Source organism: Centruroides sculpturatus, unplaced genomic scaffold, assembly GCF_000671375.1.
Source record: "Centruroides sculpturatus isolate CEXI.00-Female unplaced genomic scaffold, Cexi_2.0 scaffold972, whole genome shotgun sequence".
NCBI classification, from domain to species: domain Eukaryota; kingdom Metazoa; phylum Arthropoda; class Arachnida; order Scorpiones; family Buthidae; genus Centruroides; species Centruroides sculpturatus.
In genome coordinates, this window is record NW_019385184.1 from 36,595 (window position 1) to 63,950 (window position 27,356).

Consider the following 27,356-nt stretch of genomic DNA (forward strand, 5'->3'; position numbering starts at 1 on the left):
GTGTCATTTTGAAAGATAGGTTTTTGTGACAAAATTATTCCTTTATTATTGCAATTAGCTTGGCAGAGGTCTTTTTGTAGCAGCACTTTGTATTCATGAAAATGTTTATAAAAGTGCAATCTATGAGCATGTTTACTGGATGTGTATCCCCATAACATTTGACTCACTAGAAACATTACTGCCTACATCATGTAATCTCTGTTACAATCCTTTTCTTTTCTATGCTTAGCAGAGTTTCCATAGATGTGTGCAAATTAAGTTTGAATTTATTTGACAAAACAGAATCCCACATGTCAGTGCTGTTTTGACCAGATAAGCTGCTCCATTCTGTGTATTTTATTTATCAATAATGTCTTTTTACATGGATGTTAGCTTTTAAATCCACATTGCAGAGACAGTGTTTTACAGTTCATGCACTTGCTTTTATATCTATATGCTTTCCATTTTAATTTGAGAGAACAAGCAGTACATTCTCACAGGCTGAGATGTTGAAGCATTTTAGCCTGTGAGAATGTATTGCTTGTTCTTTCAAAATGATTCTTAAATTTAAAAAATAAGCAAATTTTTAAAATAATATTTATGGCTTTTATAATTTTCATGACGTAGATATTGTTTATATATTTATATATGTATATATAAATTATAAATACTGTAATTAACATAATTGAGAATATCTACAAGTTGATATTTTTAGCAATATTTTCAGTGTTAATAAAAGAAAGTAGTAAAAAAATTNTATATACTTAAAAATTTTAAATTCTAATGTCTTACTGTATAAAAGTAATATAAATTTATAATAAAATATTTTGTTTTCTCTGTCTTTACTTTTATTTGGATTCAAAGGTATTATATAAAGTAATAATAATTATTTAAAATTATGATTTACCAAAATATATTAATATTATAGTTTATTATTTCATTACAGATCAGTTTAGTGTTTGAATATTTTTAGTTATGTTACTATAATGATTAATTACTTCAATACTACTAACACCCAAAATACAGCAGAATCATTTATTCACTAAATATTGTACAGTCCTGTGTGCAATACTGATTAAGCATGGTGTTTATTTCAGTAAAGATCAAAACTAATCAAATTATTAATTCATCTCTAATAATTTGAAAACAATACTTTTTACAATAATTTACATGATACCAAAATAATAATTGAATAAATTTGAAATAATGTAAAATGTAAAAATTAATTATTATTATTATATGGAAAGAAAAACTACAGATTAATAAATTTATACAAGAAATGAATAACAACCCCTATACTCTCACTATTAAATTAGATCAAGCTAGTAGCACAGAAGTACATTTCCTATATCTCAAAATCAACATGAAAAATAACTGGGACTATACAAAAGTTTATTATAAACCAACATACAACACCAATTATTTATACCAGAAAGCTCCAATGACCCTTTATAGATTGCAGCTTTTAGAGCCTTAACCAAAAGGGTTTTTACTCACTGTACAAAGTATTCTGACACAATCAAAGAGCTAAAACACCTTGAATGAATAACCACAACATACTGTTACTGCAAGATAAGCCATATCGTTCTAGAATATAACTACAATATGCTATCATTGTATAATTAAATAGAGAATCTAAAAGATACTAAATTAACTTTCAGGCACAATCCTATCATCTACAACATCCTTGGGAATGGAAAAGATAAGACTAATAAGTTCCTTTGGAAGATGACTGATTTGGTTACAAACTTGAATATATCTGTTCCACCACAAAGGTCAATCAAAATAAGTCTAGATGAACACAAACATGATAGTGATAAAAAAGAAACAAAACACTGTCCTACTGTGTATGCAATGGATAATGAGGTACAGCAATCTTTGACAAGGCTACCATCATCAAGAGATCAAAACGCCCTGACTCCATCAAGATACTAGAAGTATTAGAAATATTTAAATCTGACAAAAGGGCACTGCATAAATTTTAAAGACAAAAACAACTGTTATATGCATGGCAATCTTTATATGATCACATGACCAAATATGATGTAACATCATTACATGGGGACAGTATAACAAAAAGTCCTCAGTTATAGTTATATAGTCTTCAAATGTTTCCTTTTTTACTTTTATATGTTTGGTACCACTATTAATTTTTATTTTTTAAATTAATAGGAAACATTAATTTTTATTGCTCCATACATTTGACTTTATACTTGCACTTGTTGTAGTTTCCAAGCATATAGATCTGTTCTGTTTATTATCTGATAATTTTAAATGAAATTTCTTAAATTTTGCTCTGTTTAAAATTAAATTTGTGATAAAATATATCATTTGGGACAAGTCTATGCAAAATTTATCCATTAATTTTTCTAATTTAGATGAAAAATTTTATTTTTTTTATGCACCTTAATACATAATTGTTACAATGATATTCTCAGTTTTTATTTTTTTTGTTCTGTTTCTGAAGCTACTTAAAATATTTGGTACTATAAAATTGGAATGTGGATTTAAGAGCTAAACAGGTATGTAATTATGTATTCAAATGTTGCTATATTTTTCTAATGTATATTATAAAAATTAAAATTCGTGTGCCCTTATAAGCAAATTTAAAACTATAAATATGAAATTTGTACAAATTGTATTGGGAATATAAATAAACTTTTAAAAGTGATTTAAAGCGTTTATTTTTAATTTGATATCCATCAATAAAATGTAAATGTTTTTCAAAATAACATAATTTTCAAAATGTTTCAATTACTGTAGTTTCAGTTTCTGTAATTTAGAAAATTTAACATTACAGATTATTCACTAGAATTTATATTGTCTAATTTATTTTTGCTGATTCTTTTAGTGAAATTCTTCAATCTTATAACAAATTTCAATCATTGTTTATTTTTCTATCTGAAATTTTAATTTTTCATCCAATCTTGGACATTTCTAAACTGAATTTCACTGAATGTTAAACCTGAATGTTAGTATGTCCCTAGTTTGATACTTTAAAGATTTTTCATCGTTTTATATATGAAATAAAAGCCTAAAGACATTTTTCATTTGATTTATATATAAAATAATTGAAATTGGATCCATTGGGTTTTATTATTTTACATTTTAAATATTCTTTTGGATGAAATCTTCTACTAAATCTTTATATAGGCAATAAATGCTTCATGAAAGTATTACTTTCAGGTTTAGTTATTTAAGTATATGGAAAATCAATATTGAATCAAGTTCTTTAATTGCCAAAACAGTGCTAAAAATGACTAAAATGTTTGGTTTAAAATACTCTTATTCTTTATTTAGTTATTTTTATGTACTGTATATGCCAAGTTTTTCCTCAAATTCTCCTGCCCTATCGTCACTTAAGAAAATCTTATTATATATATATATATGTTACTGTGAAAGTGGATATCATCAGTGGATGTATTGTATACCTTGAATCTGTACTACAGCATTCACAAGATCTCAATTTTCTGCTTATCCCTGAATGTGAAGCTCTCAGACAAAACTCTTACTTTAAGGACAATTGCATCTACAATTCTTTTTAAAATGCCAGGCCATGAAGTGTAAATACAAGAAGAATGGCACTTCTAAACTCTTCGGCTTGTTGCAATAAATAACGTTAATTATAAAGTTTTTTTGTTTTATTTTAAACTAGAAACAAACACTAGAAAGAGTATACAATCACTAGTGAATGTGGATTTATTTAAAATGGATTGTTCCACATTCACTAATTACTTTAGATTACATTCACTGTACAATCCACTTTCAGCGTAACAGAAAATTTAGTGAGGAATTGGCTTAAACGTATGAAAAAAACTAGATACATGAATTAAATACTTGGTGTGCTCTTTCATTATTAATTTCTTCTATTAGTGAGAGAGTAGGATAAGCAATTTTTATTATATTTAGCTCGTAATTTGGCATGTGATATTCTGATTTATTTACAAAAGATTTAAGAATTTCAGCCTGGATGAATTTCCAATTTTTGTAACGTTAACTTCCTAAATTACCATTTCATTTTTTTAAAAATAATTAAAACTTTGATGCGTTTGAAATTAATTTAAATTATTTATTGTGCTTTTAACGCTATACATTTGAGACTTGTCTCACGTTAATTAGTGCTGTCTTTCGCATAAAATTTCTCTTTTTTTGCTGATAATTGAATGTACACATATACACAGAACTCGATACACTCGACATATCAAAAGGCACATTCTACATTATACAATAATGTTAATCACAAAATATTTTCTATACAAGAATTTTTTTCTTCTTTTATAGATGGACCGATAAGGGAATTTATATTAAAGCAATATCGCATGTCCAAGTGCTTCACGTTTATCAAACGAAATTAAACAAAATATAATTTTCATACGGTTACGACGGATAAAACAAAAATATGGAAGATCTGTTTGTTTTTTTTATCTATGTACAACAATATTTTAAATCAATTTTTAAGGAGGATTTACCTCTGCTATTTATATATTTGTAAAGAAATCGATACTTTCGATTTTCGAATTTATTTTTCCTAATTTACAGAGTAATTTCCAACAGAAACTAGGAAATTCGCATGTTGACCCAACGAAATTGTCTTTTTTTCAGAATTTCTAGTATGCAATTCCGTTTGTTTTGATAAATATTAGCGAATTTTTAAGTTAAGATAGCGAAGATATTTGCAACGAGATAATTTACCTTTTTTCCGTGGAGTGATGATGCAGATCTTCCAAAAATCATAAAGGGACAACTCGACGTATACGTGGATTATCGCACAAATAAATATGATACGAACGATATAATTGGATAATAAAATATATAAATGAGCATTCGAAACACGAATATCTTCTATTGACTAGTAACTAAAACACTTTTTTCCCAAAATATCGATAACATGATGCGTGATAATCACAAACAAAAGCTTCATCATCGTCATTAACAACAAGCGTAGCTAAGCATCAATATTTCGAGATATTTACTTTGAATTTTTTTGTGTTTTTACTTATTTATTTATTTAATTTTTAACGTAATAATCGAGTAATTAAGGCAATCACGAATTCGATTTCTCTTTTTCTCTTTCCCCTCTACAAATTCTTTCATAAAAATCACAATCTCTCACGGATATTTTGTATTGCTATGTTTATAAACTAGCACCTCGATACGAAACAAATATCTAATTTTTTTTGTAACTGTATATTTTTTTTAATTTTTACAAAAAATTTCATGAAAAAATCTGTAGTTTCTTGCAACGTAGCGGATTTTTTTCTTTAAAGTGTTCTGTAACATTAATTGCTGCTCGGTTTGTATACTAAATATTATCTCTCGATCTTGCGGGGGTTAGAAAATGTCACAGGCTATATAACAAATACATTTTATAAGGAATTTTTGCCAGGAACTTCCTTAAAACTATTGTTAATTTCTCTTTAGAAATCCTCCATTATTTTCAGTACACGACAAGTTTGGTACCCGGTTTATTCTTTTGGTTATTCGATGCTCGAAAATATTGATATATTTTATTACTATTATTTTTTTTAAGTACGACTCGAGAAGTTATAGAGCGAAGTGATAGAAGTTTCCATTGATATGTTAGGGACTTGGTCCAGCGGAGATTACATGAGTGCATCTTTAGTTTCCGGCAACTTAACGGAACAAATGCTGCCTAGCAATATAACTGCAGCGGAAGTAAGGATGGGTACTGCTTTACTCGTTCCGATGAAGCTGCCAAAGGTCAAATTTCCCAAAACGGCGGCCAAGCGACTGATGGCACTCAAGAAACCGTATCCTGTACTCCTGCAAAGAAAATCGATAGAGTTAGAATTTCCTCTTCCTCCGGGCGCATGTTTCTTTTTTACAATGGGCAATTTTAGAAACCTCAAAGTGGCCGGGTATACTTCCGTGGTGATGACGTCGACCGCATTCCACCCCGATATGGATATGAAATTGAAGACAGCTTGGAAGGAGACCACTGCGCTCTTCGAGTCCAAAAACCAGATGAAGAAAGCGCTGGTTCCCGCTAAGAATAGGGAAGTTCCTGGAAAATAATGAAGGAAATGATTATTTATATTTTTTAAATTTATTTAATTTAAAATATATGCTCTCCACCTCAAATTAGTAGTCTCTTGCCCCTGTACATCATACTTTTCCTGATAACTACAAAGTCATGTATGTAACTCCATTCAGGGAAAATTTTTGAATTGAATTAACGTGACTTCCGTTCTAGATCGGGCGTTTGTGTATAGTTAATCAAAGCCTCCTGCCCTTAGTCTTTCCATTTGTGGTCCCAAATTTTATATATCTAACACCGTTCTCGGGATTAAGGAAGGACAGAGAGACAGAATTTGTAGGTCTACAATTATTTTTCAAATTGAAGCCCCATAAGATATGAAAAGTTCATTCTTCTATTTAATTTCTCTATCATTTTATTAGGATTTCTGCTGGAAGATTTATATAAGATCGTTGCGTGCAGTCCACGCAACAGGCAAATTGATTTGGACTAATGCATGGGCAAAAAAGTCACATAATTGTATCTAATCTCTAGAGTCCGTGTTTATTACACCGAAAATACAAATAATTGGAAATATTCTACTTTATCTATAAAATATAAGTGAGAAACACGGGGTTTATATAATGGAAGTTATGCAACACTTTCTTCCTCTACAAATTTCATTCCTAAATCTCTTTGTAAGTATAGGATGTAATCATTACGTAGCAATTATAGAACTTTCCTAATTTTTAAAAGAATTTCCACAAATTTTATAAATGTTTTGAACTAATGTTGTCATATATAATAATAATAATAATACGGTAGACAATTCATCATAGTGAAGTATTTCTTTCCACTCCTTAATTAATTTGAATCGCTGACTTAATTTTATTTATTATACATACAAAATAACAATTGTACAGATATTTTCATTCGCGTGATTAAATATTATCTAGAATTTCGAGAATTTCATCGTTAGAAGACGAAACGAAATATCTGAAGATGTGGAGTGGAAGCGATTTTAATGAGGAGAAACTACCGGAAGCGATTCAGATAATTGTAATTATTTAATTATAACGAATTAAATCTTCGAAGTTTTATCATTATAACTTCACCGTATTTTAATTATTAATTTATTAAAAAAACTTTAAGTATTTTCATTAAAAATTAACGTTATAAACAAGCATTGACGTAGCAGTGATGCTGCAGGAATTAGAATATTTATTTTTGAACAAATTATAGGACCTCGCTCTATTCAATATGTATAGGAGGGATGCAGGGATCCTCGTGTCTATTTAGCACGTGCGAAATTTCTTCCCTATTAAATTAAGTCCCTACATAATCCCTAATTACTTTGTAGAAACTTTGTCTTAAAGAGAGTTCAAATTTCAAACTGGAAAATCAAATTAGAATTCATAATATTTATTTTAATGATCTAATATCGAGTTGAATAAATAGAAAATTTGGAAAGACGTCTTTCCAAATTAAGTTTTAATAGTTGCATTGGACCAATTAGAACAGCCTTTGGCTAAAATGTATAGATAAACACTGTGAATCTCTCTCTAGAAATCTGTGTTTGTCCACGATTATTAAACAAGATAAATGGATTGTGGAAGTTTAAACTTGTAAAATTGTAAAATAGATTTAACAGAAGAGCCAAGAGCAGATTTCTTTCTTATTCTGATGCGTATAAAGTATATTTTTTTCAATGGAATGAAGTTTAAGATGACGTGGATTCAATCAAGAATATAAACTTTCCTGTAGAATTTAATGAATCAAACTGGCTCGAGTAGTTTTTATTTTAATTTTATTCACCATTGCTTAGTTACTATTAATAATAATACGTTTTACGGTGTCTTCATTTTATTTTTTACGCAATAACCTAATTAACCATTCTAATTTATGATTGAAGTAGTTGATTATAATGAGATCTCTCTGCTCCAAGTACTAATTTTCTACTTTTTTCATAAAATAATTCGATGGGATTAATCTCTGCGATTTTTTCAAATAAAATAATTAGAGAATTGTTCTTAAATATTAGAAAATTTCCAGTTAAATTTGTGGGTATATCTTCAAACTTCAGTAATTTATTCAAGTAAATCATTATCCTACATTTTCTTAGTTTTGCTCCGTAAGTAACCACGAATAAAAGAATAATTTATGAAGTGCATAAGCAATTTAAGAAGTTCGCGAATAACATTCTCCCCATTTAGCCATTTGTTTTTTAATATTCGAATGCAATGCAGATTATAAGATTTAAGTTTTTATTTATATAAACAAACTAAGAAAATAATAAAACAACGAAATTGCATTTTAAATATAATAATTCGAAGGAATTTTATATTTTTATAGCAGAAAAAATATATAAAAATTTGAAAATTCGAAGGTTTATCTTGTATATTTTAGGCTGGAACAACGTGACGCGTTCTATTCTACAGCAGAAAATCTATTCTTTCTTCCGCATCCCTGGAGGGAGTGAGTTTTTCTTATAATATTTTTGACACGTTCTAGTCGATAGTCCAGGAGTTTATACTCAAAAAGACATTTCTAAATTTAATTTCTGATATTTTGAGTTGTAATGTAAATAATCCTTTATAGGAAAAATATTAAAAACATTTTTCTTAAGGAAAAAAAATANTTTGGGTACCACTGATATAGAAGATAGATATTACCAATGAGAAACTTTTTCAACAACTGTGATATGCATAGCCATTTAGTTAAGCAGTAATCTGCATAATATTTAAATGACAGTATTATATAAAGTTTTATTATTGATGATGATGACGACAATTGGAAAAATTTAGAAAAAAGATATTTTTAATGTGATTTTTTTTATTTTTTTTCCAGATAGTTGGGATTGTATAGCAACTTGCTTCTTTATGGACACTGCAAATAATATTGTTTCTTATATTGAAACAATCTGGAATATTTTGAAACCAGGTGGATATTGGATAAATCTTGGTCCTCTTTTATATCATTTTGCCGATATACCAAATGAATTTTCTATCGAACCTAGCTATGAAGAAGTGAAAAAAATTATTTTGTCTTTTGGATTTCAAATGCTAGTAAGCTATTTAAAATAATTATTTTGATGTATAAATTCTCTATAATTAAATTTTCTCTCTTCCAATAACTGAAAATCAGATATGATATTTTACATAATGTAGTTTGAGGGAAAAAAATAATTTAAAGTGGTATATGGAAAATTATTTAAACATGTAATATAGGAAATTATAACAGAAAAATGAAATTTATGGGCATATCAAAAATATAATGTTATGTGAAAGTTAAATTTTTCTTTTTAAGTTCTAAAATCAAGCATCACACAATAAATAATAATTGAAATCTGGTTTAATATTATTAGTAATATTATTCTTAGTTTTATTATTAAATTAATTTCCTCAAGTTCATCAGATTATAGAAGTTCATAGATTATCTTGCATTTTTCACCATCTTCCACACACTGATTAAGAACTGCAGAATCTCTTTTGGTGAATCATTTTTAAAATTTACAAACTCTCAATTTGCTAAATGAGGATTTGAAAATATGGCTTATAACATGAGAGCATAATATTATTAAAAATATATTGATTTTTGAAATGTTATATTTATAGTATAACATAGTTATACTATTNCAATAAATAATAATTGAAATTTGGTTTAATATTATTAGTAATATTATTCTTAGTTTTATTATTAAATTAATTTCCTCAAGTTCATCAGATTATAGGAGTTCATAGATTATCTTGCATTTTTCACCATCTTTCACATACTGATTAAGGACTGCAGAATCTCTTTTGGTGAATCATTTTTAAAATTTACAAACTCTCAATTTGCTAAATGAGGATTTGAAAATATGGCTTATAACATGAGAGCGTAATATTATTAAAAATATATTGATTTTTGAAATGTTATATTTATAGTATAACATAGTTATACTATTCTCTCAAAGTACCATATACAGTAGTAGCTGTGGAAACTGCATCACCTATGATACAGATCAAAAAGTGTTAAACAGATGTGCAAAGTAGCATGTGGTATGATCATTGTAATGATCAGAGCTTAAATATGTAATATTTGTAATGATTAACATATATAGTATAGAGAAGAAACCAAGAAGTGCAATTTATTACATATAATGCTACATTAAACTTGAGTAATTGTTATTTTGCATTAAAGCTATATCATTTCTATATATATATATATATAATTCTATCCTATGGACACTAAGAGGGCCTGTTTTTCTGGCCCATTATAAAGTTGGTCAGGTCCACAATGGAGTAGCCAGGTAGTGATGGATAGGGCCTAACAGGACAGACTACTCCCAAGAAACTTTTGGGGTTTTTCAAACTGCCCAGATTCAATTCTGGTTTCCCAGAATTGAATCTGGGCAGTCTGGACTTTAGAACCCCATTAGCATAGCATTCTGAGTCCCCAGAATGGACTCATGCCTTAATCATCTGAACCATCTGGTCACCCACCAATATTATTAATGAGCATTGTCATAAGAACTTTCTGTTCACAATTACAAAAGCAAAAAAAAAAAAATACTTGGAAAAATAATATGAACAGTTAGTTCTTGTTGAATGGGATACTAATATTTTGTAGGTTCATCTCAAGCTTTTTATAAGAGCTTTGCAGCCACTTTGGCAAAGAGTGGATGAGATTATTCAAGTATTTTATACCAAGTTCATGATATCAAACTTTTCTAATATTCTCATGCAATTGCTGTTTATTTTCAGGTCTTATTTTTGCAATTTTTGTGTCTATCAGGACTATTATTTGGCCAGTTTAGGCCTCTTATAGAAACTTTTTACCTAAACAATAATTTGTCAGTTTAAACGACAATAATGCTGACAAATCATGGAGAAAGAACACATTATACTTTACTCACCATTTGGCATGATGATATGGAGAGTGTCATTTTGAAAGATAGGTTTTTGTGACAAAATTATTCCTTTATTATTGCAATTAGCTTGGCAGAGGTCTTTTTGTAGCAGCACTTTGTATTCATGAAAATGTTTATAAAAGTGCAATCTATGAGCATGTTTACTGGATGTGTATCCCCATAACATTTGACTCACTAGAAACATTACTGCCTACATCATGTAATCTCTGTTACAATCCTTTTCTTTTCTATGCTTAGCAGAGTTTCCATAGATGTGTGCAAATTAAGTTTGAATTTATTTGACAAAACAGAATCCCACATGTCAGTGCTGTTTTGACCAGATAAGCTGCTCCATTCTGTGTATTTTATTTATCAATAATGTCTTTTTACATGGATGTTAGCTTTTAAATCCACATTGCAGAGACAGTGTTTTACAGTTCATGCACTTGCTTTTATATCTATATGCTTTCCATTTTAATTTGAGAGAACAAGCAGTACATTCTCACAGGCTGAGATGTTGAAGCATTTTAGCCTGTGAGAATGTATTGCTTGTTCTTTCAAAATGATTCTTAAATTTAAAAAATAAGCAAATTTTTAAAATAATATTTATGGCTTTTATAATTTTCATGACGTAGATATTGTTTATATATTTATATATGTATATATAAATTATAAATACTGTAATTAACATAATTGAGAATATCTACAAGTTGATATTTTTAGCAATATTTTCAGTGTTAATAAAAGAAAGTAGTAAAAAAATTAAAATTAACTTTGAAATTTTATGATTTATAAGATAATTCTAGTCAGTTTAATGAATTTTATGTTATACATTAAAGTAATGTGTAAAATTATATCTCTCACAAAGTTTAGCGGTTTATTTTCTTGCATGTATTGGTGACACACACTAACATGAAAACTGAATTTTAAAATATATAATTACGATATTATACATAATTTTATTCATAAGCTATCATAATGTAATTTTTTTTTATTACAGAAAGAAAAAACAGGGCTAAGAACACCTTACACTCAGAATCCACGATCGATGATGTTTTATGAATACAGAAGTGTCTTTTTTGTTTGTCAAAAACCAATTTTGTGAAATAATAATAATAATAATAATCAGTTTACAAAAAAACTGTTTAATAAATTGAAATTAGTAGTGTTTATATAATAACTACTAGAAAATTCTGATATGAAACTACATAAATTCTGTCATTATATATTTTATATTTTATTTTATTTTCTTATTAACTTTCAAAGGACAAATAAAATATTAGATTACAACATTATATTTTAAATTATTACAGTTGTCTATTTTATTCATTTACTTATTTAATTTATTAGGTTTGTTAATTAATTAATTTTTTTCACTAAATGCATTCTTAATTTTTTTTTTAGCAACAGAAATTAAAAATTTACATTATAAATCAGATAAGGAGAAAACATTTTTTTAGCAAATTTCAATGATTGCAAGTTCAATAATATAAAACGGTGATAAATTATAAATTTATTTGTTTACAATTATCTAAAATAATTTATTTTCAGTAATAAATATTGAATTTTGTATGTAATTTACCAAATTTACTCTCGTAATTATTAAGAATTGAAGAATTTTTCTGTTCAGTGTAAGATATACACTGAATATTGAAGATTCACATATAAAGTTGATGATTCGCTTATAAAATAATAATAAAATTAGGCATTTTATAGAACAGATTTTTGTTTAATAATTTGTTGTTTACATTTAATGAATTTTTATTTTTTAAATTAATAGGAAACATTAATTTTTATTGCTCCATACATTTGACTTTATACTTGCACTTGTTGTAGTTTCCAAGCATATAGATCTGTTCTGTTTATTATCTGATAATTTTAAATGAAATTTCTTAAATTTTGCTCTGTTTAAAATTAAATTTGTGATAAAATATATCATTTGGGACAAGTCTATGCAAAATTTATCCATTAATTTTTCTAATTTAGATGAAAAATTTTATTTTTTTTATGCACCTTAATACATAATTGTTACAATGATATTCTCAGTTTTTATTTTTTTTGTTCTGTTTCTGAAGCTACTTAAAATATTTGGTACTATAAAATTGGAATGTGGATTTAAGAGCTAAACAGGTATGTAATTATGTATTCAAATGTTGCTATATTTTTCTAATGTATATTATAAAAATTAAAATTCGTGTGCCCTTATAAGCAAATTTAAAACTATAAATATGAAATTTGTACAAATTGTATTGGGAATATAAATAAACTTTTAAAAGTGATTTAAAGCGTTTATTTTTAATTTGATATCCATCAATAAAATGTAAATGTTTTTCAAAATAACATAATTTTCAAAATGTTTCAATTACTGTAGTTTCAGTTTCTGTAATTTAGAAAATTTAACATTACAGATTATTCACTAGAATTTATATTGTCTAATTTATTTTTGCTGATTCTTTTAGTGAAATTCTTCAATCTTATAACAAATTTCAATCATTGTTTATTTTTCTATCTGAAATTTTAATTTTTCATCCAATCTTGGACATTTCTAAACTGAATTTCACTGAATGTTAAACCTGAATGTTAGTATGTCCCTAGTTTGATACTTTAAAGATTTTTCATCGTTTTATATATGAAATAAAAGCCTAAAGACATTTTTCATTTGATTTATATATAAAATAATTGAAATTGGATCCATTGGGTTTTATTATTTTACATTTTAAATATTCTTTTGGATGAAATCTTCTACTAAATCTTTATATAGGCAATAAATGCTTCATGAAAGTATTACTTTCAGGTTTAGTTATTTAAGTATATGGAAAATCAATATTGAATCAAGTTCTTTAATTGCCAAAACAGTGCTAAAAATGACTAAAATGTTTGGTTTAAAATACTCTTATTCTTTATTTAGTTATTTTTATGTACTGTATATGCCAAGTTTTTCCTCAAATTCTCCTGCCCTATCGTCACTTAAGAAAATCTTATTATATATATATATATGTTACTGTGAAAGTGGATATCATCAGTGGATGTATTGTATACCTTGAATCTGTACTACAGCATTCACAAGATCTCAATTTTCTGCTTATCCCTGAATGTGAAGCTCTCAGACAAAACTCTTACTTTAAGGACAATTGCATCTACAATTCTTTTTAAAATGCCAGGCCATGAAGTGTAAATACAAGAAGAATGGCACTTCTAAACTCTTCGGCTTGTTGCAATAAATAACGTTAATTATAAAGTTTTTTTGTTTTATTTTAAACTAGAAACAAACACTAGAAAGAGTATACAATCACTAGTGAATGTGGATTTATTTAAAATGGATTGTTCCACATTCACTAATTACTTTAGATTACATTCACTGTACAATCCACTTTCAGCGTAACAGAAAATTTAGTGAGGAATTGGCTTAAACGTATGAAAAAAACTAGATACATGAATTAAATACTTGGTGTGCTCTTTCATTATTAATTTCTTCTATTAGTGAGAGAGTAGGATAAGCAATTTTTATTATATTTAGCTCGTAATTTGGCATGTGATATTCTGATTTATTTACAAAAGATTTAAGAATTTCAGCCTGGATGAATTTCCAATTTTTGTAACGTTAACTTCCTAAATTACCATTTCATTTTTTTAAAAATAATTAAAACTTTGATGCGTTTGAAATTAATTTAAATTATTTATTGTGCTTTTAACGCTATACATTTGAGACTTGTCTCACGTTAATTAGTGCTGTCTTTCGCATAAAATTTCTCTTTTTTTGCTGATAATTGAATGTACACATATACACAGAACTCGATACACTCGACATATCAAAAGGCACATTCTACATTATACAATAATGTTAATCACAAAATATTTTCTATACAAGAATTTTTTTCTTCTTTTATAGATGGACCGATAAGGGAATTTATATTAAAGCAATATCGCATGTCCAAGTGCTTCACGTTTATCAAACGAAATTAAACAAAATATAATTTTCATACGGTTACGACGGATAAAACAAAAATATGGAAGATCTGTTTGTGTTTTTATCTATGTACAACAATATTTTAAATCAATTTTTAAGGAGGATTTACCTCTGCTATTTATATATTTGTAAAGAAATCGATACTTTCGATTTTCGAATTTATTTTTCCTAATTTACAGAGTAATTTCCAACAGAAACTAGGAAATTCGCATGTTGACCCAACGAAATTGTCTTTTTTTTTTTTCAGAATTTCTAGTATGCAATTCCGTTTGTTTTGATAAATATTAGCGAATTTTTAAGTTAAGATAGCGAAGATATTTGCAACGAGATAATTTACCTTTTTTCCGTGGAGTGATGATGCAGATCTTCCAAAAATCATAAAGGGACAACTCGACGTATATGTGGATTATCGCACAAATAAATATGATACGAACGATATAATTGGATAATAAAATATATAAATGAGCATTCGAAACACGAATATCTTCTATTGACTAGTAACTAAAACACTTTTTTCCCAAAATATCGATAACATGATGCGTGATAATCACAAACAAAAGCTTCATCATCGTCATTAACAACAAGCGTAGCTAAGCATCAATATTTCGAGATATTTACTTTGAATTTTTTTGTGTTTTTACTTATTTATTTATTTAATTTTTAACGTAATAATCGAGTAATTAAGGCAATCACGAATTCGATTTCTCTTTTTCTCTTTCCCCTCTACAAATTCTTTCATAAAAATCACAATCTCTCACGGATATTTTGTATTGCTATGTTTATAAACTAGCACCTCGATACGAAACAAATATCTAATTTTTTTTGTAACTGTATATTTTTTTTAATTTTTACAAAAAATTTCATGAAAAAATCTGTAGTTTCTTGCAACGTAGCGGATTTTTTTCTTTAAAGTGTTCTGTAACATTAATTGCTGCTCGGTTTGTATACTAAATATTATCTCTCGATCTTGCGGGGGTTAGAAAATGTCACAGGCTATATAACAAATACATTTTATAAGGAATTTTTGCCAGGAACTTCCTTAAAACTATTGTTAATTTCTCTTTAGAAATCCTCCATTATTTTCAGTACACGACAAGTTTGGTACCCGGTTTATTCTTTTGGTTATTCGATGCTCGAAAATATTGATATATTTTATTACTATTATTTTTTTTAAGTACGACTCGAGAAGTTATAGAGCGAAGTGATAGAAGTTTTCATTGATATGTTAGGGACTTGGTCCAGCGGAGATTACATGAGTGCATCTTTAGTTTCCGGCAACTTAACGGAACAAATGCTGCCTAGCAATATAACTGCAGCGGAAGTAAGGATGGGTACTGCTTTACTCGTTCCGATGAAGCTGCCAAAGGTCAAATTTCCCAAAACGGCGGCCAAGCGACTGATGGCACTCAAGAAACCGTATCCTGTACTCCTGCAAAGAAAATCGATAGAGTTAGAATTTCCTCTTCCTCCGGGCGCATGTTTCTTTTTTACAATGGGCAATTTTAGAAACCTCAAAGTGGCCGGGTATACTTCCGTGGTGATGACGTCGACCGCATTCCACCCCGATATGGATATGAAATTGAAGACAGCTTGGAAGGAGACCACTGCGCTCTTCGAGTCCAAAAACCAGATGAAGAAAGCGCTGGTTCCCGCTAAGAATAGGGAAGTTCCTGGAAAATAATGAAGGAAATGATTATTTATATTTTTTAAATTTATTTAATTTAAAATATATGCTCTCCACCTCAAATTAGTAGTCTCTTGCCCCTGTACATCATACTTTTCCTGATAACTACAAAGTCATGTATGTAACTCCATTCAGGGAAAATTTTTGAATTGAATTAACGTGACTTCCGTTCTAGATCGGGCGTTTGTGTATAGTTAATCAAAGCCTCCTGCCCTTAGTCTTTCCATTTGTGGTCCCAAATTTTATATATCTAACACCGTTCTCGGGATTAAGGAAGGACAGAGAGACAGAATTTGTAGGTCTACAATTATTTTTCAAATTGAAGCCCCATAAGATATGAAAAGTTCATTCTTCTATTTAATTTCTCTATCATTTTATTAGGATTTCTGCTGGAAGATTTATATAAGATCGTTGCGTGCAGTCCACGCAACAGGCAAATTGATTTGGACTAATGCATGGGCAAAAAAGTCACATAATTGTATCTAATCTCTAGAGTCCGTGTTTATTACACCGAAAATACAAATAATTGGAAATATTCTACTTTATCTATAAAATATAAGTGAGAAACACGGGGTTTATATAATGGAAGTTATGCAACACTTTCTTCCTCTACAAATTTCATTCCTAAATCTCTTTGTAAGTATAGGATGTAATCATTACGTAGCAATTATAGAACTTTCCTAATTTTTAAAAGAATTTCCATAAATTTTATAAATGTTTTGAACTAATGTTGTCATATATAATAATAATAATAATACGGTAGACAATTCATCATAGTGAAGTATTTCTTTCCACTCCTTAATTAATTTGAATCGCTGACTTAATTTTATTTATTATACATACAAAATAACAATTGTACAGATATTTTCATTCGCGTGATTAAATATTATCTAGAATTTCGAGAATTTCATCGTTAGAAGACGAAACGAAATATCTGAAGATGTGGAGTGGAAGCGATTTTAATGAGGAGAAACTACCGGAAGCGATTCAGATAATTGTAATTATTTAATTATAACGAATTAAATCTTCGAAGTTTTATCATTATAACTTCACCGTATTTTAATTATTAATTTATTAAAAAAACTTTAAGTATTTTCATTAAAAATTAACGTTATAAACAAGCATTGACGTAGCAGTGATGCTGCAGGAATTAGAATATTTATTTTTGAACAAATTATAGGACCTCGCTCTATTCAATATGTATAGGAGGGATGCAGGGATCCTCGTGTCTATTTAGCACGTGCGAAATTTCTTCCCTATTAAATTAAGTCCCACATAATCCCGAATTACTTTGTAGAAACTTTGTCTTAAAGAGAGTTCAAATTTCAAACTGGAAAATCAAATTAGAATTCATAATATTTATTTTAATGATCTAATATCGAGTTGAATAAATAGAAAATTTGGAAAGACGTCTTTCCAAATTAAGTTTTAATAGTTGCATTGGACCAATTAGAACAGCCTTTGGCTAAAATGTATAGATAAACACTGTGAATCTCTCTCTAGAAATCTGTGTTTGTCCACGATTATTAAACAAGATAAATGGATTGTGGAAGTTTAAACTTGTAAAATTGTAAAATAGATTTAACAGAAGAGCCAAGAGCAGATTTCTTTCTTATTCTGATGCGTATAAAGTATATTTTTTTCAATGGAATGAAGTTTAAGATGACGTGGATTCAATCAAGAATATAAACTTTCCTGTAGAATTTAATGAATCAAACTGGCTCGAGTAGTTTTTATTTTAATTTTATTCACCATTGCTTAGTTACTATTAATAATAATACGTTTTACGGTGTCTTCATTTTATTTTTTACGCAATAACCTAATTAACCATTCTAATTTATGATTGAAGTAGTTGATTATAATGAGATCTCTCTGCTCCAAGTACTAATTTTCTACTTTTTTCATAAAATAATTCGATGGGATTAATCTCTGCGATTTTTTCAAATAAAATAATTAGAGAATTGTTCTTAAATATTAGAAAATTTCCAGTTAAATTTGTGGGTATATCTTCAAACTTCAGTAATTTATTCAAGTAAATCATTATCCTACATTTTCTTAGTTTTGCTCCGTAAGTAACCACGAATAAAAGAATAATTTATGAAGTGCATAAGCAATTTAAGAAGTTCGCGAATAACATTCTCCCCATTTAGCCATTTGTTTTTTAATATTCGAATGCAATGCAGATTATAAGATTTAAGTTTTTATTTATATAAACAAACTAAGAAAATAATAAAACAACGAAATTGCATTTTAAATATAATAATTCGAAGGAATTTTATATTTTTATAGCAGAAAAAATATATAAAAATTTGAAAATTCGAAGGTTTATCTTGTATATTTTAGGCTGGAACAACGTGACGCGTTCTATTCTACAGCAGAAAATCTATTCTTTCTTCCGCATCCCTGGAGGGAGTGAGTTTTTCTTATAATATTTTTGACACGTTCTAGTCGATAGTCCAGGAGTTTATACTCAAAAAGACATTTCTAAATTTAATTTCTGATATTTTGAGTTGTAATGTAAATAATCCTTTATAGGAAAAATATTAAAAACATTTTTCTTAAGGAAAAAAAATAATTATTATTTTATTTTATTTATACTTAAGTTAAAATAAACAAAGTCTTACGTTTGACATTTTTAATAATTTAAATAATTAGAATTAGGAGAAAAAGTTTCTATAATTAAGCCAAGAAATTAAATTGTTATTTCGACTTTTAATTATATCATCGATTAAAAATTTTTAATTATCGAAATTTTCGACTTTTTTAAATGTTAGAAAATTATTTAAATTAAATAAATTACATTTATTTTACTTAATTGAAGCTTCTATTTTTCTATTTTAACACGTTTATTCACGAATATTTTTACTGTACTTTCTTAGAAACCATTGAAGGAATTTAATGAAGTTTATTCGTTTAAAAATTCAAAAAAATTTCTAGTTTTTTCCGATATTATTTAAAAGAAATTCCTTATTTATTTTATTCAATTTTGACGCTTAATCAATACAACGAATATCGCTAAAATATTCGTGAATATTTTAATTAATTTATCCAGTGGTTTCTAATAAAATACCAAATGTTTTTTAAAACTTTTTAATGAAAATATTATAATTCTTTTCTTTTAAATAATTAAGAATATTCTTTAAAAAATTCCAAAAAATTATTATTATTTTGTTTAATTGAAGCGATTCTTTAACAAATTGCACTAAAATATACTGAATAATTTAAAATTTCTTCAATATTTTGTAGTAAAATAATGCAATAAAGTTTAAATATTCATTTTTTTATTTAAATCATATCTAAAAAAATTAATTTTTTAAGAAATTCCTCAGAAATTCAGTTCGTTTTTATTCATTGTGATGCTTATTCCAACTTAGAAACAGTGCAAAAATCGAATAAAAATATTCACCATTATTAATTTAAAGGAAGATATTCACAAAATTAAAGCTTTAATTCTTTTATTTTTGTTAAAATATTTCAAAAATAAATTAAAAATTCTTTTCACTCACCCATGGTCCTGACTCTTCCTAAGCAATCCAGAGCATAAGCTGATAATATATTGCCAGGGATGATGGCCAGTTGTGTTATGAGATTTTGTAAAAATATCTCTGATAATTTATAATTAATATCGAAATCGATTCGGCATCCCGTCTTAAGATTCGATATATTTGTATCGTGAAAGAAGCAATTTTGAAATTTGTAATTGTAAAAATCCGTATCGTTAAAGAGGACTTTATCGAAATCGCTGCTCTGAAAGAACGTTTTACTCGATCTGATTCGTGTGAAATTACTGTTTGTAAATGAACAGTTAGAAAATATGCAATGGTTTATAACTATGTTAGAAAAATTGACGTTGTGGAAATACATGTTCTGAAAATGGATGTTGTCTAAGGTGTAGTTAATGGTTCGACTTTCGATGGTCGTGTTGGCATATGTCTTTGAATTCCCTCGATACTCTTCTAGATCTAGTTTCTTAATATATTCTGGGAACCATATAGAAAGTCCGTAAAATCTGTAAAAATAAAGTACGTCGTTATAATTTTTAACTATCTCTACACGTGGTTTAAGGTTGAACCTATAAAGATTTATTCCAACAGCTTGGAATGAATCCTCATCTTGGGATGAGGGTTCGTTCCAAGAGCTTAAATACTTATCAAATATGCAAAATTAAATCTTACTATAAGAAAGTATTCTAGATTTAGTTTTAATATATAAAAATTACAAATTTAGTTAATAAAGCGTTAATCAATGTTTGCTTTCGTATCTAAAAGGAAATCATTACGTAGAAGATAAAAGGATGGCTTAGAAGTGGAAACAATGTCGAATCCCCTGTAAATTTCTACTAAAAGTGAAGTACGTTCGATAAATCTCTCTAACAAATTGGAGAAGAGGCTAAAAAAAGTTAACATTAGTAGGGAACTGTGATGCTATTGTGATCTACAGCTACTCCAAAGCAAAAAGTATAGCAAGAATAATTTGAGAGAGAATGTCTTATCTGAAATATTTTTTGTTTAACATCTGTAAGAAGGTGAGAAGAACTACTAAAACTTCTTTCACAAACAGAAAACAATGAAAATAAATATAAGCTTGCTTCTCCAGTTATTCTCTATAATGTTAGGTAAGGTGGAGGAAGAAGAGAGGATAGAATTGTAACGTTAAATTTATAATCATCTTAAAAGTTTACAAGTATTAAATCAATTCAGAAGATATATTTATTGACATTTTTAATGTCTTGTAATAATTAAATATATTTTAAATGAGTCTATAAATAGAAAGAAGCCATTTCCAAATTTGATTTTTGTTTAGATTATATTAAAATTAACGAGTAAATGTACTAAATTATGGTTACGTATTTATAAAAATTGCATGGAGAAGAGTAATAATAATTCATTGTTAAATTCAATTCTTAAATATAATTTAATTTAATGCAATAAAAGTTAAATGCCTTGTGCTTCCTGGAAGATAAATGATGCACGGGATCGCATAATCATCCAGGATTTCTTCTGATAGAAAGAGATTTACACGTCATTTACTGTTTTATATGTATCAGGAATAAAGAAAATTTGTCAAAGATACATTTAACAACGTTTATATTTGTTTAGCGAATACATTAATCCAATTAAACTTAAAAGTTTTCAAATATAAATCAATAACTAGTTAGTTAAAACGAGACTTTTCATTTGTGCTTTGATAAATATCAAGATGACAGAATAAAATTAAGAATTAGAATTATATTTATCATAAGAAAGAATGAGTTAATGCATTATTCTATTAAGTGGAATTTAAAATATTAATTCCATTACAAGATGCCATTACTAAGCCAAGAACTTGATTTTATTCGAATAAATGATAGAGAAAATGTTATATATTTTAACAATGTTTATAAGAATATCAGATTAAATCCTTTACAAATAATTCCTTAAGGAACGTATTAAAATTTGATTTTATAAAGACGTTTTATATATTTATGCTAAAGAAACTTGAAGTATCGACCATCTACGTTTTGTTATATTGTATACAATACACCGTTTCAAACGCAAATATATTTATATAAAATGTTTATTTAGTTGAAAAATAATATTTTAAAATATATTATAAGAAATATAACATTACATTTTTTAAAAAATTATGTTTTTTAGCATTTTTTTACATTAATAAATGAAGAAATTCTCATTTAGAATGGCGCAATGAGAGAAGAAAAATTGGAAATAAGCGGATTTATTCACATCTTTNTTTTAAAAAAATATATATTTAAATATAATAAATATTAAAATTAAATGTTGAATAATCAAAGAATTTCATCTAGAAATTCATTCTAATTTAAAATCTAGAGTTAATTAAAATACATTTTTAATCAGTCAAAAAGAAGAAGAAAAAAGACGACTTTCTCTTTGTCAACTTCGTAAATTTCCCAAGGAAGAAAATATTGATCCAATGAACTACATTTTATTTCCTCTAATATATTCTTATTCCCAACAGCAGCAAGATTTTATATAGAAATCTTTATTTTTTATTTTTATTTTTTTCAACTCCTCTATTCTTTCTTTTTTTACTTAATTAAAATTAACTTTATCACACACGATAAAAGTCATAAAACGTGTGGAATTTGACTCTTTGGTGCAAAAATTATTGCTAGAATTTATCTACAGGGTGGCCCAAAAGTCGCTTAACCGAGATACACGCGTTTTTTTAAAGAACGGTCTGCGGGTTGATTAACGCGCTCCCACTGGTTAACTGAATTTTGGGCTCACGTATTATAATTATGGAAAATTTTATACACGAGACTTACTTCTAACAAAAATCTGGGACTTTCTGGCAAGAAACATAAACCAATTATTGCGAGGAGTGCGGGAATGGCACATATTATAAGAAATATCCTCCAACTATTGAAATGCAAATGATGTGATACAAGAATGCTGAAACCTTCAGGAGAAAAAGAAAAAAAATGTTAAGGAGTAAATTAATTAAAATTGTCTAAAATAAAAAAAAGAAACGATGTTATTTAGTTTATCCTTTAAAAAATACTGTTTATAATGTAAAAACTAAAGTTTAACAGAAAAAAAAAATGTGTTTTAACAATAAGAAAAAGCTGTAATTACTAATTTAACAATAAAGTGTAAATACCGTTACACAACTTAGAGTTTATATGAGAATTTATTATATTAAATGTAAAATATACCGGGAAGAAGAGAATATTATTTTAATTTACCAAAGAGTTATCCATAAAAGGAGAGTTCAATTTTAATGTTAATGCTATTACTGTTTTAGAAAATAGCAAACTCAGCAAAATAAAGTTAATGGAGTTTCTTAAGAAGATTTTATTGATGTTTTTAAATAGGAATAAGAAATTTTTTTTATTAAATTCTTAAAAAGAAAAATAATAAAGAATTGAGTAGCTTCCCTGCAACGTTTCCACGCATTGCAGGGAAGCTACCCACATTCAATAACAGCTTATATTCGCACAGTATATACGAATCATTTGCATGAAAATAAAATTGCTAAAATTGCACGAATAATGGCGCCATTATTTATTACTCTATAGAATTTTCCAATGTATTTTAAAAAGGAAATTAAATAAATAAAATACATATTTTATCTTTAGGATTTACAAAAGGTAAAAGCTATTTTTAAAAAAATATATATTTAAATATAATAAATATTAAAATTAAATGTTGAATAATCAAAGAATTTCATCTAGAAATTCATTCTAATTTAAAATCTAGAGTTAATTAAAATACATTTTTAATCAGTCAAAAAGAAGAAGAAAAAAGACGACTTTCTCTTTGTCAACTTCGTAAATTTCCCAAGGAAGAAAATATTGATCCAATGAACTACATTTTATTTCCTCTAATATATTCTTATTCCCAACAGCAGCAAGATTTTATATAGAAATCTTTATTTTTTATTTTTATTTTTTTCAACTCCTCTATTCTTTCTTTTTTTACTTAATTAAAATTAACTTTATCACACACGATAAAAGTCATAAAACGTGTGGAATTTGACTCTTTGGTGCAAAAATTATTGCTAGAATTTATCTACAGGGTGGCCCAAAAGTCGCTTAACCGAGATACACGCGTTTTTTTAAAGAACGGTCTGCGGGTTGATTAACGCGCTCCCACTGGTTAACTGAATTTTGGGCTCACGTATTATAATTATGGAAAATTTTATACACGAGACTTACTTCTAACAAAAATCTGGGACTTTCTGGCAAGAAACATAAACCAATTATTGCGAGGAGTGCGGGAATGGCACATATTATAAGAAATATCCTCCAACTATTGAAATGCAAATGATGTGATACAAGAATGCTGAAACCTTCAGGAGAAAAAGAAAAAAAATGTTAAGGAGTAAATTAATTAAAATTGTCTAAAATAAAAAAAAGAAACGATGTTATTTAGTTTATCCTTTAAAAAATACTGTTTATAATGTAAAAACTAAAGTTTAACAAAAAAAAAAATGTGTTTTAACAATAAGAAAAAGCTGTAATTACTAATTTAACAATAAAGTGTAAATACCGTTACACAACTTAGAGTTTATATGAGAATTTATTATATTAAATGTAAAATATATGGAGAAACTTACCAGTTTTGGGTATAATCCCCCAAGCGACTACAGAGACGAAGACCCCTCCAAAAGCCCAGAACATTAGCATCCAACTGAGATGACGTCCTCTGTTCTTCTTGTCCAAAAATTCGCAATAATACGTGAAAACTATTGGCAGGGAACCTCCCACTCTGCAACGTAACCAGAATTTACGTCAAGGAAAAGTAAGATACAAATTAATAAATCGTTTGAGAAGGGATATATTTACCCGATGCCACTGCAGAGTCTACTGACCATGAACAGGCCGTAATTGGGCATAAATGACGTGAGTATGGCAAATATTGCGTTTGTACAAAGGGCAGAAAGGAGCGTCCTTCTCCTTCCCATTCTATCTGCTAAATTACCCCAGACGATCCCTCCGATCATCATTCCCACGAAAGATATACCTCCTGCAATTACCAGATTTCATTAATTAAACTCATTTCTTAAGTAATTATACATTTACGTATTATGAAATTTTTCTTTCTTTGTACTTTCTGTTCCTGCTGTACTGTACGTTTACTTTATTCATGTGGTCGAAATTATGAAGGAAGTTCTTTACGTTCTCTACAGATAATTTAATAATTAAATTTAATGTGTTAAAATAAAATAATCTTCTGTAGTGTCTAGTAATTAATAATGCATCATGATAGTGTCAATTAATATTCCACTTTCTTCCTTAAGATGATGAACTTCATTTCAAATCTCAGGTGCGTTAAGCAGAAAATTTTCCAGAAAGGGGCAAATCTTAGAGACAAATAATTACATCAATAAATTTTTATTTTATTTAATTTTTGGGAATTTTCCCCCACAAGTAGATTATAGATACAGTATTGCATCAGAGCAGCCTATGGTCGAGGATGTTAAGCTTACGTATTTCAATCGTTTTTACGATTATAATTTGTGGAACTTTTTACTTTATCCTGGGGATAAGTAGCACATTTTTCCCTCTGTAGATGCTCGTAGGACTGCATAATAACTTTCAAATTTGGGATTTTTCAGTTGTGAACTGGGTAGTAAACTAACAGAATTAAGATAAGGTGTACGTCCTATAAATAACTCACTGCGTGACGAAACCTTCCATGTAAAAACATGAAAGTATATTTTTCTCACAAAGAACTTGCTATTTTCTTCTATTCATCGCTGTTATTTCAAATAACGCAGTAGAACAGGGTGTAAAGAGCAACAACAAAGATGATCTCTAAGTGCTTCTACATGTGATACTTTCCTATAAGTATTCAAGTAACAATATTCGATTTGTATAACGATATTTTTTATAAATATAATCAGTTTTTAAATTTTCCATTGTTGAATGTCTCAACACTCCCTCAATTCATCTCGAAACTAGGATAAACATAGTATGCACTTCTACAATAAGTTTCTTTGATAAAGTTGGGTCTTTTAACAATTGATTGAGTATCTTTTCCTGTCACGACATCGATTACTCCTTAATTATCGAAACTTCATCCTTTTTAAACACAACCAGGAGCAAAACGAAACAAGTAAACATCCAATTTAACTAGAAAATCCGGAGTGCAACATTTGCAGAATTTATAAGATCCTTATTTGTATTATTTTTTTTTTAATTTTTAAAATTAACTAAATTCTACCCTCGATACTAATTATTACATTATATTACATTAAAAAAAACTAAACTGTTTCTAATTTTTATACATTAATAAACAAACAAATTGCAAATAAGAATGAAATACAATTTTATTTTTTTATAAAAATATAAACATTTTATTTATTATTTTATTTTTGGTACTAGAAAAGGAAAAATAGGTAAACCTGTATAGCATTTTTGATATTTCAAATACTAGAATTCATCTAAGCATGTTATAAAAGTGATATTTGTGAGTGAAATGTCATCTGAAATATTTTTCTATCGATCCGCTACATAAATATCACAAACACTCCTACTCTTCTACAGTGGAGTTATATATTTAGGGCATCTATATATATACTTATAACAATAAAAATGGATAAAGGTATATGTTGAGGTATTCTTACCTAACCATCCTTTCTGGTAATCTTCCATACACAATTCTTTTTCGGCACTGGGAAGAATGTAAGCTACCGAAAAAATTTCTATAGAATCTGCCATCAATCCTAATCCCACCACAAAAAATAAAAGCCATTGGAACATCCCGAATCCAGCCTGAAATTAAAATCAAAATTTTTATTAAATTTAACTTGGAATTCTTAATTTTAAACAGAATTATTGGTTTCTTCGAGCTTTAGATAGACTCGGGATGAAGAAAATTCCATGGTCTTAAACACTATGGAAATGTACTCTCTCTGAAGTGATGAGGATAGAGAGATTTCTTAAATAAATTAATTAAGTAATATATATTAGATTTTAATTTTATAAATATTACAGTTTTAAAATTGTAGATTCGATTTCTGTATCATTATTTGTCGAGTGTGGCGTACGTCTAGATGTCTGCTTGTTTTTATTGACGCCCTTAATAACTCGAAAACTTCTCCACAAATTAACTTTATTGATGAATTCTGAATCAATTTAGCTTCTGATATCTTTTTTTTTTAAATTATGAAACAAATTTCAAATTTATATATTTTTAATTTTAATAAAGTAAAAGGCAAAAATTGGAGAAAATCTTTTGAAAAATTCATCTTTGCACTTGAATGACTATTGCAAAATTGAGAGAAATAAATTTATCGTATCTAATATATATTTAAAGAGAATGTATACATGTTTATAATACACAAATAACCATATATCATTATTCACGATAAATTTTATTGAAAATTAATGCTA

General features: G+C 27.5%; 3 protein-coding genes and 1 long non-coding RNA gene across 5 annotated transcripts in view; 1 reads left to right on the forward strand and 3 right to left on the reverse strand.

Annotated features, from left to right (window-relative positions):
• Positions 1–4,033: 4,033 nt before the first annotated feature.
• LOC111635879 lies at positions 4,034–5,999 on the reverse strand. The gene is made up of 2 exons (XR_002758450.1): positions 5,845–5,999; positions 4,034–5,763 (listed from the first exon to the last, which is right to left on the reverse strand). It is a non-coding gene; the product is annotated as an uncharacterized LOC111635879 (long non-coding RNA).
• Positions 6,000–8,753: 2,754 nt separating this feature from the next.
• Positions 8,754–11,970, forward strand: LOC111635878 (carnosine N-methyltransferase-like). Its single transcript, XM_023380997.1, has 2 exons — positions 8,754–9,021; positions 11,845–11,970. Exons 1-2 carry the CDS (start codon positions 8,836–8,838, stop codon positions 11,947–11,949), a joined length of 291 nt encoding a protein of 96 aa, XP_023236765.1. The 5' UTR covers positions 8,754–8,835; the 3' UTR covers positions 11,950–11,970.
• A 2,536-nt stretch (positions 11,971–14,506) lies between these two features.
• Positions 14,507–20,607, reverse strand: LOC111635880 (synaptic vesicle glycoprotein 2C-like). The gene is made up of 4 exons (XM_023380998.1): positions 20,588–20,607; positions 20,002–20,504; positions 16,322–16,481; positions 14,507–16,240 (listed from the first exon to the last, which is right to left on the reverse strand). The coding sequence occupies exons 1-4, from the start codon at positions 20,605–20,607 to the stop codon at positions 16,060–16,062; spliced, it is 864 nt and encodes a 287-aa protein (XP_023236766.1). The 3' UTR covers positions 14,507–16,059.
• A 3,318-nt stretch (positions 20,608–23,925) lies between these two features.
• Positions 23,926–27,356, reverse strand: part of LOC111635877 (synaptic vesicle glycoprotein 2C-like) — a 66,708-nt gene continuing 63,277 nt past the window's right edge. For both annotated transcript variants that reach the window (XM_023380995.1, XM_023380996.1), the window contains exons 3-6: positions 26,588–26,735; positions 24,804–24,984; positions 24,575–24,726; positions 23,926–24,307 (exon numbers count right to left, since the gene is read on the reverse strand). In XM_023380995.1, the coding sequence (XP_023236763.1) occupies positions 24,132–24,307; positions 24,575–24,726; positions 24,804–24,984; positions 26,588–26,735 (657 nt within the window). In that variant the 3' untranslated portion in view covers positions 23,926–24,131. The remainder of the gene's footprint in view (positions 24,308–24,574; positions 24,727–24,803; positions 24,985–26,587; positions 26,736–27,356) is intronic.

Excerpts from the sequence above, each read along its gene's own strand:
- LOC111635880 (XM_023380998.1), bottom strand. The coding sequence starts at position 20,607 with ATGAGGATTCATTCCAAGCT. Across the intron at positions 20,505-20,587 it reads ATGAGGATTCATTCCAAGCT|ATTTTACGGACTTTCTATAT; the intron begins GTTGGAATAAAT and ends TTATTTTTACAG. Across the intron at positions 16,482-20,001 it reads AGGAAGAGTCAGGACCATGG|GAACTTCCCTATTCTTAGCG; the intron begins GTGAGTGAAAAG and ends ATTATTTTCCAG.
- LOC111635878 (XM_023380997.1), top strand. The coding sequence starts at position 8,836 with ATGGACACTGCAAATAATATTGTTTCTTATATTGAAACAATCTGGAAT. Across the intron at positions 9,022-11,844 it reads CTTTTGGATTTCAAATGCTA|AAAGAAAAAACAGGGCTAAG; the intron begins GTAAGCTATTTA and ends TTTTTATTACAG.